The 16,186-nt window shown below is 34.9% G+C and overlaps 1 protein-coding gene across 1 annotated transcript in view; it reads right to left on the reverse strand.

Annotated features, from left to right (window-relative positions):
- Positions 1–16,186, reverse strand: part of LOC145291039 (uncharacterized) — a 132,555-nt gene that overhangs the window by 19,855 nt on the left and 96,514 nt on the right. The window contains exons 3-5 of the mRNA XM_080136547.1: positions 14,667–14,831; positions 11,719–11,840; positions 1,940–2,121 (exon numbers count right to left, since the gene is read on the reverse strand). Coding sequence (XP_079992673.1) covers positions 1,940–2,121; positions 11,719–11,840; positions 14,667–14,831 — 469 coding nt within the window. The remainder of the gene's footprint in view (positions 1–1,939; positions 2,122–11,718; positions 11,841–14,666; positions 14,832–16,186) is intronic.

Genomic DNA, 16,186 nt, shown 5'->3' on the forward strand with positions numbered 1-16,186 from the left:
ATATATATATATATAAAAGAATAATAGTATAGTTACATTCCAAGATCCAAATATTTATTTTTCATGCATGCAAAGCAGCTTCCCAAGCATGTTAAAATTTCGGTAAATTATTTATAGATCTCTTTCATTATACAGAAACAAACGATTATTATTATTATTATTATTATTATTATTATTATTATTATTATTATCATCATCATCATCATCATCATCATCATCATCATCATCATCATTATTATTATTATTATTATGATGATGATGATGATGATGATGATGATGATATCGTATCTTTTCGTGCATATACTCCTCAAAAAAAATTTTTTTTTTTAATTTTTAGATACAAAAAACTTCATGATAGTATCATGTTGCAAGAAGAAAAAGTTCATAGAAAATTCAACATCGTGTGCTTATTCCGGCAGCCATCTTTGTTCATGTTGTAAAGTTAGACAGGATTTATTCAGCGTATTAATTAAAGTGTTTGGAACATTTTTTTTTAATTCTACAAATAAATTATTTACTGTTACTATTATTTTGTTTATCTAATATTTATTTTCTGTAATTTGTTAACTGGGTTTATATCTAAAAAGTTTTTATATCTGTTAAAAATACGAAACTAATTATTTACATTTAAAAGATGAGTGGCGGAAAGAAATTTTATTTTGTTCACTTAGAACTGTTTCATTTTCGATTGAACTCTTACTGATTCGTATAGCCTTGAATAAATGAAACGAATGTGTATATCAACTCTCATTGAAGGCAATTAGAAAACCGAAGCTATAGCATATACACGCCGCTCACCGAACGCAATTACACACACGTTCATATACACACATACTCTTGGTAGACATTTATATGTCTACCTCATTTACACACACTGTCAACACAAACTCGCCATCCGAAATTATGTTCCTTTATTCAGTTTATTTTGCACGTAGGAGAACTAATAACACCAGGACTTTGTGTAAACTCCGACTCCGTAAGCCCTCGTTGTATTGCTCGCAGACTTTGTACCTACCGTGTATAATCTCTGTTCGTTTATATAATATTCGTTTACGTCATACAACGCCGTATTTTCTAACCCATATTTCTTTATGTGTTACATTGTCTCCAGTTTTTGTCAGAATTTTAAATTGCATTCTTTTTAAAACATTTTGATGTATTCTTATTGACGTTAAGGTTAAAGAAATATTTTGATTTCCAACGTCTATCTAAAAGTAATTCTTACGAGTCTTTTTTATTTTCATTGTTTTAGTACGTGGCTCCGAGCTGAGACAACTTCTTCCGTGTGTCTAACTTAAGTCACTCCTTATTACACCATGAGACAAAGTCAATTAAAAAATTAGTTATGTGTTTAAAGTTGAGTGACCTCACATACGATGTCATGTTAAATCTATTTTCCCTTTCGTCTGAACGGAATGGTATATAAATATGTGATATAAATGGTATCAATTTATTTATTTATATTTTTAATCGGGAGTCATCACTTATCAAAGCCCGAAGGCCACTCGAGGATAAGGAGTAATGAATGTAAGGTGGTAGTATAGTAATCTTAATGGTAAAAATTTGGTGGAGTTTGATTATTTATGAGGACGGCTCAACAAAAACTTGTTTATATTGGACTTGAATGCTACTATGTTGTATTCGACCGAGAAACAGGCCAGCAGCACAGTGTTTAACAGGCGGGTAGTTCTGGGAAAGAAGCTTTGTTCATCGAACCTACGTTTAGATTTAGGCACATATAGAGAGTAGGAGAAATCGTATATAGGGGTTGTAGCTAGTCGAGTGTTTTTTTTGTGAAAGTTTGGCTAGGGGGACCATAGATTAGAGTTCCGTCGAGAACTTGCCATGAAAATACCGACAGAGCAGAAGTAAAAATCAATTTCTGCAACATGACATTAAAAAATCATAGAAAAGAATAGCAAGCGAACGTTTTATTTACCGAGACAATCTTTAGCCCAACAAACGCGTGAGTTCCAGTCGGAGTAGCCAGTCCTAATTCATGAACTTTTGGAAATTCACCGTTATTGTGCATCAGAATTTTTACTCCAGCAGCGTCATGTGGGCCAGGCATATACTCGTATTGTTCTACATTAAGCAACAGTCGAAGACCGTTATCAGCTCCTGGAATTATAATCAATCATAATATTACTAGCTGTATCTGCTTCAATATTTAAATAATAATATTTCATTATTAAAAGATATAAAAGAATATTTGATTATTAACTCATACTTTGATATATATATATATATATATATATATATATTAAATGAAAGACGAGGAAGTTGGAAGTTAAGGAGAAATTTAAGAAAAAACTCTTTAGGTCATGCTAAATGCTTCCCATGAAAAGAGGAGAAGAGTCAGAATTATACAAAATGCAAATATAAAAAAAAAACTAGCTTAATAACATTTAGATATGAAATGAGAATGAAGGAATAAGATAAAACATGATAAATAGTAATTAAAAGTAGGTACAACATATAAGGATTAATCGGAAGGGTAGTATATATATATATATATATATATATATATATATATATATATATATATATATATATATATATATATATATATATATATATATATATATATATATATATAGACCACTATGAAATAATTGGGATCATTAAAGAAGAGCCAATAACAAAAGAAGAAAAGAAAAAATAAGGAAGATAGAAGAGAAAGTGGAGAAAGAAGGGCAGAAGATAGAAACAATAAATAGCAGATACGGAAATATATAGATAAAAAAATGTCCTTTCTTCTTTTATTATAGGCGCTTTTTTAATGATCCCAATTATTTCAAAGCGACCTATATTGCTTTCTATATTGATGCCTTAAGGAATTCAGGATATACAGAAAAATAGAATGCTGCAGAAACAACTTTAATACAAGTAAATTAAAATCCGTAATAACCTACAATATAACTCCAACTAAATCCAATATAACTAATCTCTCTAATACAATAAAAAAAAATAATCCCAACTCAAAACAGCATAATTCAAACCCCAAAGCTATTCAGAATCAATCAAAAACAAATCATCATATTAGGCGAAAGAAATGTATTTGGGTTACCTCCCTTTAGCTCTAATGTTAAAACTAACATACCTAAAAATATTTAAGATCGTAGAAAACTATTTCAAATATCCAGAGATATAGCATTTTCCTAAATCAAAATTCGATTCAAATATCATATTCAACCATGCCTAACTTTACACAAATAATTATTACATCGAATAAAAAGGAAATTAAAATCGCTAAAACAACTCCAGTTTACCCCCAAAACAAATTGTAACTTCCAAAATAAACATAACTTCCCACTTTTGATTAGTTTCGAACTCATTACTGCAATACTAACAACATCCGATTAGGCCTCAAAACTCTTTAGATATGATTTTATTCTTTTAAATAACTCATCGTAGAACCTCATCCTTAATACACTAATTAATAGTAGTATATAATAACTTATAGATCACCGTCATAGTAAATTTCGCATCAGATGAATTTGATCTCAGGTACAATCGTTTTTAATTATATGCTTTCTTATTTAACAGCATCCACAACATAAAAGATGATATCATCATCATCATCATCATCATCATCATCATCATCATCATTGTAATAGTTATCTGCACATACTTTTCTTTCTATTGATTCACCTTAACAATGAATAACTAAAAAATCTTGGATGCCTATAAAACCTCATATTTATTGTATTTATTTGCTTCCCCACCAAAGCAAATTAGGCACAAGGCCGTTTTTAATGTGGAGTAAAAACCAGCTCCCCTAAAAGTAGGCAAAAAAGAGGCGCTCTGGTTACCAAAGATAATAATTGTCCCAGTATAGAAGGTTTCCCCTCCATTGACTGGTACAAATTATCTTAAGTGCAGCATCTGCAGAACAGATAGTATTTATTTGCTCCCCCACCGAGCAAATTAGGCACAAGGCCGATTTTAATGTGAGGAGTGAAGGGGAAATGGGGACCAACTCCCCGGGGAGTAGGGGAGCTGGATAGTGACAATTGGTATGAAGGGTTGCCCCTACATTGACCAAGGTCTTATATATGGGGTTGCCCCCACATATGGTCTTTGCTTGCAGTATCTGCCGGAACAGTTGATCCCGGCCCAATGGTCAGGAACAACAGAAAAAAAAACTCATATTTATAACGTTAAGATTAGATGTGTCAAAATAATTTAATTAACACTCGCTTCTTTCCATACCATCCTTGAATTATAATATTATCATAGAATATGACTCATCTATAATCCTATGCGAGTTAAATAACATTCAATCTTCATTTAAATAATAAAATTCAATTTGAAACACACTAATCAAAATTAGTAATGCTATTTTAAAATTAGCGTTTGTTAGTTAAATTTGAGACACCAAAATTATAGGAATTAGCTAAGATAAAAGAAACTACAAGTTTGAGCATTTTAAATTATTTAAAATGCGAATATATTTAATGAAAAAACTTCCATATATCGTTTTTTTTTACATAGGAATCACCACTTATCAAAGTCAAGAGACCACTCGAGGATAAGGGTTAAAGAGTGTACAGTAGAAATTGAACAATATAGTAATCATTAGTAATGGAAATTCGGTAAATTTGTTAACAAGTGGGACGGCTGATCAAGAACTTGTTTACGTTAAACTTGAAGATAACCATATTTGGTTAGCTGGAAAGCAGAAAAACGGAAGACAATTTCACAGGCGTGCAGTTCTTAGAAAGAAGCTTTGCTCATGGAATCTACGTTTAGGTTTAGGCACAGATAACGAGTGGGTGAATTATTGATAATGTTTTCAGCTAGATGAGTGTTTCTTGTGAAAGTTTGGCGAGGGGGGACCATAGACTGAAGCTGATTCGAACATTTTCCATGAAAATAACGATACAGTAGAAACAAACTCACAAAATCTCTTCTGTGAGATAAAGATTGCAGAGAAGAGAAAAGGATATCTCTTACGAGGCTACAAAGTATATTTTGAACTCTATCAAAGCAGGACAAGTCCTTTCTAGCAGCTCCTGCCCAGATGTGGCAACAGTATTCCATCATTGAACGTACCTGGCTCTTATATAGATAAAGAATTACATCAGCAGTGAGATATCTACTGGATCGATAGAAGGATCCCACCATTTTTCCAGCGGCCTTGGCAACAGATTTGATGTACGTGTTCCATTTAAGATCAGAAGTAATGGTCAAGCCTAGAAGCTTGTCAAAACTTGAGGCCTCCTGAAGACGAGAGCCATTCATTTCAACTGATGCCAGAAGTGGATCAGAACTTTGATGATGTAAAAAGAGAAGCTTGGTTTTAGATGCATTAAAGGTAACCAGCCACTCCTTTCCCCATTGTACCACGTGCTCAAGATCAGAGGAGAGAGAATCGGAGAGAACTTGGTTGTTTACTGGCTTAGATGTGCTACCATAGATGGTAGTGTCATCAGCATAAATGTCTACAAATGATGCAAGGATGTGATTTGGAAGATCATTAATGTAGATCAGGAAAAGAGTTGGGCCCACTCCAGCATTAATACTTTGAGCTTCTGATATTTGCCCATCAACTACTACTCTTATGAACCTGTCAGAAAGAAATGATTTAATAATTGAGAAGACATTTCCAGCTACCCCATAGCTAGAGATTTTGTGAAGTAAACCTTCATACCATACCCCATCAAAGGCCTTAGATATGTCAAGAGCAATTGCCCTAGAAAGGTTGCCTCTGTCGAGAGATTCGCTAATCCTATGAGGTATAACTGTAAGCACATCTCCTGTAGATCTAGCTGAACGGTAACCATATTGTGTGTCACTAAGAAGGTTATTTTTGTTGAGATGATTGATTACTTCTCTATTTAACACAGATTCTAGCAACTTACTCATGACGCACAGGAGACTTATTGGCCTGTACTGAGAGGGGGATGAGTGATCACCTGAATTCTTAAATACAGGGCATACTGATGAGATTTTCCAAGGTGATGGGAATCAATTCTCCTTAAGACAACGTTTAAACAGTTTTGTAAGTACGGGCACTAGTTCTGGTTGAAGTCTTTTGAGTACTATAATTGGAATACCGTCAGGGCCGGTTGCTTTACTGGAATCAAGGTTTTTAATTAGCTTGGCAACAGCGTGTTTTCTGATACAGGAGGAAATATTGGGGGTTGGCGGCCTTGGTCGCAAAGGGTAGAATTAGCTGCAAAGTTCTTGGCAAAGAGTTTGGAGTTTATGAAGTTATTTATTGCGGACTTTATCCTCATCTTTCTTAATCATTGTTTAACGACGTTTCGGCCAACTATTCCTCTGGTCTTCGTCAGGTGGTAACCGCGACGGGATAGGAACTTTGAATCTCCTAACTGTTCAGCAATTAGTGCCAGCCATAGTTGTTGTCGTCTCATCACGTTTTGGCCAAGTAAGCCTCTGGCCGGCTTTGGGTAGGCTTGAAACCGCTATCTTCAGACAATTTTTACTTGGAACCATAGAGATTCAACGACTCTATCCACTGCACCATGAGCCCCAATCCGCAATAAATAAATTAATAAATAATACTCATCTTAATAATGAATACCAATTAAATAATATATATATATATATATATATATATATATATATATATATATATATATATATATATATATATATATATATATATATCGGTTTAGGAAGTTCAAAACTTATAAAGTGTAATTACTACTTTAACGTGTATACGCAGCGCTCACCTCTTCAGCTTTTCCAAACTTCAGTCGATACATTATATTCACCTTCATTCGTCTGGTTTATACACCCTTTAAATCATAGCAAGTGCTTTTGTTACAGATGAGGTGGAGGAGCATAGTTCCTCCGCGCAATGCCGGTACACGGGTCATGTTAGTATGCAATGTGTAGAGCGATTTGCATAAATAAAAAAAAAAATCAGAAAATATGCAAGTGTCATTTGATGTAAGAGTCACGTGACTATCCAAATAATTCCACATATGAAAAAAGAGGAGAGAGAAAAACATGCGGTTAATCTAGATTCCTTAACACCGGACTATTCGTTCATTGTCGATCGGATATGTCTTCATAATCGCCCAGTCAACTTCATTCATTCTACTAGCGTCATAAGCAATTAATATTACTTTATTCTTTTGATCGATCAAACAACACTCTAACTCCTAAAGAGATCAAAATACTTAATTTGTCTAATTAACTACATTAGAAAAACCAACTATTCATATCCCGAGACAATTACATACACCACATTTGTTTTATTTCTAAAAATAAATATTTTAATAAGAAAAACTTACATTGAAAAACAGAGAACTCAAACAATTATGTACGGTACTCGGATATTAGCTGTATAAATGCTTCAACACGTAATTATGCTTATTGGCCAAATATGGATAAATAGTCGAGAGAACTCGTACGCAATTGTTCTAGATTTTTTTTTTTTTTTTTTTTTTTACAAAGGCATCACCACATTATCAAGGCCCAGAGGCCACTCAAGGATAAGGGTTAAAGAGTGCACAGTAGAAGTTGGTCAATATAGTAATCATTAGTAATGAAAATTTGGTAAATTTAATAACTTATATGGAACGGCTCATCAAGAACTTATTTACCTTAGACTTGAACACAACCATATTGTAGTCAGCCGGAAAGCAGGAAAACGGAAGACAATTCCACAGGCGTGCAGTTCTAAGAAAGAAGCTTTGTTCATGGAATCTATGTTTAGGTTTAGGCACAGATAAAGAGTGGGGGAAATTATTGATAGTGTTTACAGCTAGACGAGTGTTTCTTGTGAAAGTTTGGCGAGGGGGGACCATAGATTGAAGCTCAGTTGAACACTTTCCATGAAAATAACGATACATCAGAGACAAACTCGCAACATCTCTTCTGTGAGATAGAGGTTGCAAGGAGGAGAAAAGGACATCTCCTACGAGGCTACGAAGTCTATTTTGAACTCTATCAAGGCAGGACAAGTCCTTTCTAGCAGCTCCTGCCCAGATGTGGCAACAGTATTCCATCCTTGGACGTACCTGGCTCTTATATAGATAGAGAATAGCATCAGCAGTGAGATATCTACTGGATCGATAGAAAGATCCCACCATTTTTCCAGCGGCCTTGGCAACAGATTTGATATACGTGTTCCATTTAAGATCAGGAGTAATGGTCAAGCCCAGAAGCTTGTCAAAACTTGAGGCCTCCTGAAGACGAGAGCCATTCATTTCAATTGATGACAAATGTGGATTAAAATGTTGATGATGTAAAGAGAGAAGCTTGGTTTTAGATGCATTAAAAGTAACCAGCCACTCCTTTCCCCATTGTACTACATGCTCAAGATCAGAGGAGAGAGAATTGGAGAGTACTTGCTCGTTTACTGTCTTAGATGTGGTACCATAAATGGTAGTGTCGTCAGCATAAATATCTACAAATGATGTAAGGATATGATTTGGAAGATCATTAATGTAGATCAGGAAAAGAGTTGGGCCCAGGATGGATCCCTGAGGGACACCGGCATTAATACTGTGAGCTTCTGATTTTTGCCCCTCAACTACTACTCTTATGAACCTATCAGAAAGAAATGATTTAATAATAACGAGAAAAATGATTTAATAATAACGAGAAAATAAAATGTTGCATACATTGTGTTCATGGTCTATTCCAAACGTGATCACGTGTTCGTATTGATTTTGTTGAACTCATAGACACAACATTACGTTATTCTTGTCGATATTTTCCAACATGGACGGTAATGTTTCCAATGAATCTCACTTTTACGAGGAAATTGTATTTAAATTTCAGCAAAAGAATTGGACAAATTTTTAGTTTCCGACAATGGAACTGCGCTCACTGCAGGAAAAAATCAGATTTCTGTAAACGCAATAGTATATCGCACACCAGACCAACACATTTCCAACCACAATCGAACGGACATGCAGAATATTTTGTAAAAACTTTAAACAAGCGCTCTTAAAGCTGAAAAGAGAGGGAAGTACATCGGAAACCATTTAGATATTTCCAACCAGTTACAAGACCACAGCAAATCCTAACGCACCCAATGATAGCTCAACGTAAGATTCGTTCAACCGTGAACGTTATTCATTTTCTCATATCATTCTCACACAAGAAACAAAGGAGAAACAATTACAATGGGGCAGTGCAATAATATATTTTATAAGGTCAATCTATATTGACCAAATACTATCACTACAGAAAAGTGAATTGTTTATTGCATTTTCACCATAAACACGGCACAGTGCCACTTTCATGTAGGGGGCTACTATCTGGGACATAATTTGTAGGGGTACTATGTAGGAAGCTGAGCAGCAAGATATCTGTTTATATTACATTTGAACTTCTGCATGTCAGTACAGTCGAGGAAACAGGAATCCGGAAGGAAATTTCAAAGTCTAGCAGTACTAGGGAAGAAACTATTAGAGTAGAAGGCTTTCTTACATCTAGGGATTTCTACTGTCTAGGGGTGGGATTTTGTTGCTTGTCAGGTTTGTCGGGGGTATTTACGTCGAGGGGGTACAAGAGCTTGAAGTTCGTCAGAGCATCCACCATTAAAATACTTGTAGAACAGGCAGAGGGATGCAACATTTCGTCGATGAGACATAGGTTGAAGCCTAGCTGATAGTACGTGACCTATTAGGTTGGCGACTCTCTTTTAAACCCCGTCTAAAAGAGAGACACTAGTAGCAGATGCACCAGCCCAAATGTGGTAACAATACTCCATACATGGGCGAATGGTGGCCTTGTAATTTAGGTTTATGTTGTATGTTGCATTAAAATATTGTTTACGATATGGATGTGGAATCATTTATCTGGGTTCATCATACGAACTTTTCTTTTCCACGAGAATAATTATGCATAGCTAATAAGACATTGATTAACACGACGATCAAAGGAACATAATATTTTCTGAGCACCAAGTTTTTTTGTTTTTAAATATTTTTGATATAATGAATATAAGTATATTCGGATTCTTTCCCACAAGAATATGATTGACTAGTCAAGCCATAAAGACGGACTGGTACAGCAGCCTGGAAGAGATGTCAAAAGATACGCTGAAAACTTCACGCTTAAGCATATTACCAGCTATCACGAACATCTGTTGAGTAAACCTACTAGAATATGTAGCCAATACCACTCATCTACAAATATATCCCTTTCGTGGGGCATCAATTTTAACCATTCTAATAATTGACATATAGTGTTTGCGAGCCTCGTCTTTTACTTTTGGAAGTTTATATATATATATATATATATATATATATATATATATATATATATATATATATATATATATATACTAGCAGGCCGGTCGTAAAATACGCTTAAATATGATATTTTGATTAATGCACATTTCGTATTTATTATTATATTGGACCCAATATATAGTAATTATTCAAAAGGTTAAAAAAAAAAAAAAATGACTCGTGCGCCACCACCGAGAATCGAAATCAAAACGTTTAGCTTATGCTTTACTTTTTCCTTTGACATTAATGCCTGAGCTATGAAGACATGTTTGCTGCAAGGCTAAAAATGAAAACATGAACCAATTACGTTACGCATGCATATTCGTAATACAGTCGCTTGATCTTCACATTGCAAATTCCATTTTTTTAATTTTCACACTTTTGCAGTGTTCCCCCGGCTAAAACCCAAATATAAAGTTTCATATGGGTTTGAATACCCTATATATTAAGTTTCATGTCTGCAGACCAAAAACTGACAGAGGAGCTTGGTAGGAATATTTTTAAACAAATATATATACGCATACATAAATATATATAGAAAAAGATTTGTGTTTACTATAGCACGTTTTACGAAAATATTTTGCATGTATAAATCATGTAGAACATCTGCATGAATATAATTACACGTAACAAAAGATGATCATCATATGAGAAAATCGAAAAAAACTAATAGGGAATTAATTAAAATGAATTTTTAAAAAAAGATTCAAATTAGCTAAATCTTTCACAGATGGAGGCGAGTCCACGATATATAAGAAAATTGTATTTTCTTTTTAAATAAATAAAAAAAAGGGTTTAATATGAATATCAATACACAACCCTTCCCATATATATATATATATATATATATATATATATATATATATATACACACACACACACACACACACACACACACACACACACATATATATATATATATATATATATATATATATATATATATATATATCCTTCCTCGTGCTGGGAAGTTATTGTTAAGACCGATAAAAAATAGATATATTAACAAATTCATTTTTTTTACTAAGGTGTCACCATTTATCAAAGCCCAGAGGCCACTCGAGGATAAGGGTTGAATGAAAGTCAGGTGAGATGATGAGACAACACCGTGATGATTGGTTATAATATATTGATGATTGGTTATAATATATTGATGATTGATAACGATACAGTGTTGATTCGTAATGATATAGTGTTGATTGGTTAGAATATATTATTTAGAGAATTTATTTATATAGGCGTTATTATAGATGCTTGTGGTGTCTGCATAAATATCGACGAATGATCTTAGAATGTGATTTTAAAGATCATTGATGAAGATCAGAAAGAAGAATGGTGAGCCCAGATTAAGAACAGTAAATATGTAAAACAGTATTTATCAAAAAAAACTATCATTCTAGAAAACAATCCAATTTTTAATTAACTTATTGCATACAGATTTTACCAGTGCGAAAATAGACAAACAAAATGGTATCCCTATTTTTTGACGTACCTGTCGTTGCCGCCTTCTTCACATGTCCGTTTATTTCTTGGCTGAACGTGAAACAAACGCCGTGGTCGGTGATAAACATCGTGAAATTTTCCGGCCCACAATATTCTCGCCCCCAACTGCACCTATGATCGGGAAAGAGAAGAAACCTTTTGAATTTGGGCCCCAGGACGTATAAATGAATTAACAGGGTTACCCGGCATTCCCCTCTCTTTCTTCCTCTCTCGCTTCCCCATTCTCTCTCATTCTTCTTCGCCAAGCCCATTCCCCTCTCTGGACATACACACACACACACACACACACACACACACACACACACACACACCTCAAGTCAGTATAAGGGAAATAACTCTGTAAAAAACAGTTACTTCCGTTTATATGATAACATTAAAAATCCCGTTTACTTCTTGATATTATTAAATGATATAAATGGCCATTTGACCTCCAAAGAATGATGTTTTTCTAAATTTTAGATATTGTTTTTTTTTTTTTTGAGGTTACGCTGATTTAAAACATACCAGTTTTTTAATCGCTTGATGAGTACTTCCCAAGTTTTAACAATATATACATGAATAAATACATACATATAGGCGTTTGCTCTTTATATTATAAAAGGTTTCTCCACGTTATTGACTATTCAATGTAAAAGTTACTCTTAACTCGAGTTTATTTCAAAGTCAAAAGTTCACCCCAGGTTTACGATATCTTATTACAATTAAAATCAAATACTTCGTAACAAAAGACCGTTTAAAGTTTATCAGTAAAACTAAATCTGCGTAAGAAAGGGGAGAATGCAAAGTAAGATAATGACTCTTATCTCGCGAAAAATCAAAATATCACTCTAAAAGAAAGAGTCAATGTAGGGGAAGCATAGAGTAAGATGATTTGCCTACCACCGATTGTTCATGGAATATTCTTATTAATCGTGCTTTTTGGCAAATGAATAAAAGCGACGACTAGCCTGCACGCGCTATCGGGAGTCTGTTGAGGTGGTGCAAAATAGGGAAAATGAATTGAATTGAGAAAGAGACGAACAACGTGTTAAATTGAATTAAACGAACAGGAATTTATTTCGTGAAGAAACACATGAAAGAAAAGGGTACAGCACGCGTTTAGTTTGGGGTGTTTCTTTCGTTGTTTACTGGTGAGAAGGAAAGTCTATTGTTGTAGAGAGAGAGAGAAAGAGAGAAAATCAATCCAATTTGGTGTGCGTCTCTCGCGGTTAGCTGGTGAGAAGGAAAGTCTATTGTAGTATAGAGAGAGAGAGAAAAAATGAGAAAAAGTCAATCCAGGCCATGAAGATAGAAAACGTGTAAAGTGTACGTACTGTCTGTTAGATCGTGCTCCATACGTAGTAGCAGGGGACGTGACGCGCGTGCGCGCGTCCCGAAAGGGGCGAATGGTTCGTCGACCACTCAGCTCGGAAGGCGAGTTGAAAAAAAGGAGGAAGCAGCTTATTGCTCTTGCTTTTATAGTTGTTTCCGGTGGTTTTTTGCGCATGTGTGGATTTCCTTCAAAGGGGACGTGACGTTGCCCATGTGTGCGTATGTGTGCGTATATGTGAGTACATGTGTGTACGTTAGCGCGTGTGTGTGTATACACGTGAATGTGAGTATATATATGCGAATGTGAATATATGTACGTGTGTGGACGTGCGCGCGTATGTTTGTGTGCGCGTATATATATGACAAGTAATATAGCTTGAGATGTGAACGCGTGTTTTTGTGTGAGACTAGAAAAGGCTCGCGCGAGTCGAAAAGATAGATGGATAAATAAAGTATCCATCCCGTCACGCAAAAGTTAGCGAGTAAAATCATGCTGCTTTGTAACCACTGAATGTAACTATTTAAAGTGGTGAGGGGAAGCGAAAAAGCAAATTGTAAATCAGACAACCACTTCAGAAGTAGCTTGCCATATGAAATGAATTCGGAAAAAAAATCCTTCATTTTAAATAAAAAGGCAACGTTGAATGTTTATTTTACTTTCAGTTATCAGAAATCTATATATTAATACCGTAGTACCTTTAACGTACGTACGTACGCGTGTCACGTTTTGTAGGTTAGAAATTATCCGATCGGGAAATTCTATTTATTAAAAAGGAGAATAAAAGGTGATAACATACTACGAACATTAAATTAGTATATAGAGACGCTAATTTATTGTTTATAGTATGTTACCACCTTCTATCCTCCTTTATAATAAATAGGATCTCCCGATCACCGAAGATGTAATGTAAAAGGGGGGAAAAATTGAAAAATTATATCGCTTTTGAAACTAAAATACACCTTCTTGGTCTTCTGAATAAGATCCAAGAATAGTATCTCTTCTGTCTAAAGATGGTATAATGATATCGCGTAGTTTCCATTCGCGCCAGGCGTCCATACAATGGAAATATGTTACAGACTACTATAAGGATATAGACCGTAATAACCAAATATATTCTGACACTACATTGACCAGATTACTTAGATAAATACTTTTACAGCTTTAACAAAAGGGCTGCAATAATATTGTGGAGTCTCCGTTGACGCTGAACGTTCCCAGAATTCCGAGAAGCAATATATTACATATGAAAGATGCTGTTGTGGAATTTCCACAGGTCCCACTAGTTATAATAATTTGTATATGAAAAATTAAATTACTAATGTAATTCTATGATTTTATAAGAATATGTGAGTAATATATCTAGTTAAAAAGCGTGTGAGAACACTAGTTAAACATAGTTATTTCCATTATGTTTTACAGAGCGTATACACTGGTTTTAGTATAGGCCTTAGAGAAATTTGCATAGTTAGGACATATTTTTACTAGATTTTACGTTCCTAGGTCTAATAACATAAAAGTGCGTAGTAGACGCAGAAACAGGGGCAAACGCGGACAAACATGCGTCATTTTAGCATGTTTAAATATTAATACTGATATTTTGTGTAAACAGATGAGCTCATACTTACGACACGATCAGGTCCTCTTTTTGATGGGACACTGACGTGAAAAGGTTGTAGAAGGTCAAATTGTCAGCGTGATATTTCCGCAGGAAAGTAGAATTGACTGGGCCCGTCTGCGTGTAAAGAGCATCTAATAATCTGTATTGTCCGATCTCGGCTGCTTTTGATATTCTGCAAAAAAAAAAAAAAAAAAAAAAAAAAAAAAGTTAATAATAAAAAAAAAAGAAAAAAGCAGGAAAGGCGCCTGATAGATAGTCATCAAAAGATGCTCTGATTGGTCGAATAGGACGACCAAACCATTGCAACATAAATGAGATAGGAAATGATCTGATTGCTTGAATCAGATCATCAGGGAAACTTGGAAGTAACAGTTGTTGAGCATAATTCATGCATTCATTTTGAATGAATCGAATGATTATTGTTGGCACCTGTTGTTCCGATATCGTTCTAGATAGAATTCTTTCTAGAAAGATATCGGTTATTTACAGGTGAGATCGCGTGACGGTTGATAACGTCCGTAAGTGAAAGTGTTTATGTGGAACAAAGTGACACACCCAGGTTGTCAGTTCTGATCGTTAAGCATTTAGCCATCGTCATCTCTCAGCAGTTGTGTTTTGCAGCATTAGCGCATGTTACCTCGTTATTTACTTTCTTCTTGTTGCAGAAAACGCGACAAAAAGCCGGGGGAGGAGAAAAGCCAGGGTTAGCCTCCGTTCAGTCTCGATTATATATATATATAGAGAGAGTGTAGTAAACAAGGAAACTAGTAAAGAATATATTAATAACAAGCAAACTTATCAATATAAATGAAGCTAAACACAGTTAAGAGGAGCAATTGATGATGATAGCAACGTCTTGTCAGACGAGTGCCACTCGTTCAGACACTTAAAGTCCATGAGCCCAAAAATGACTTCCATCGCCACAGGACCATTTTAATAGACAAATTGCTGAGGGAGTATCTATACACAGATGATGTTACAGAGTCTTAGCTTTGTACGACAGCTAAGTCTCTCTCTCGGTTCAAAATGTTGAGATCCAGCAACAAGCAAGAGAAAGATAGCCAGCAACAAGTTAAACTGCAGACCAGCTTAATGCAGGTACTGGTCTCCCACTTTATGTTTTTTAAAATAAGAGATTTGCTTCTCCTAGAAAGGTTGCCTTCACCGCGGGTTACGGAAGCCCTCTCCACCCCAACACACACATACATACACACAAATATACACGGTGCTAGTTGGACGTTGATCCCGAAAAAGGGTTCATTCGCCCTTTGGAAGGTCTTGTTTTTAATCTTTCAGGGAGACTAGCCACCCTCCTCACCAAACAAGTCTGGTAGGGGAACCAGTTTAGTCGCCGGTGACCCGACCATGAGACAGGTAGTAGTGGGTTATGTGGTACCAGTAGCATATGACATGACCTGATAGAGGAGCAATTACATACATACATACATACATACATACATACATACATACATACATACATGTAAGAGGAGCAATTACATACATATATACATGCATACATCCATTCAT

Source organism: Euprymna scolopes, chromosome 2 (assembly GCF_053919585.1).
Source record: "Euprymna scolopes isolate OS-2025 chromosome 2, ASM5391958v1, whole genome shotgun sequence".
Classification (NCBI taxonomy): domain Eukaryota; kingdom Metazoa; phylum Mollusca; class Cephalopoda; order Sepiida; family Sepiolidae; genus Euprymna; species Euprymna scolopes.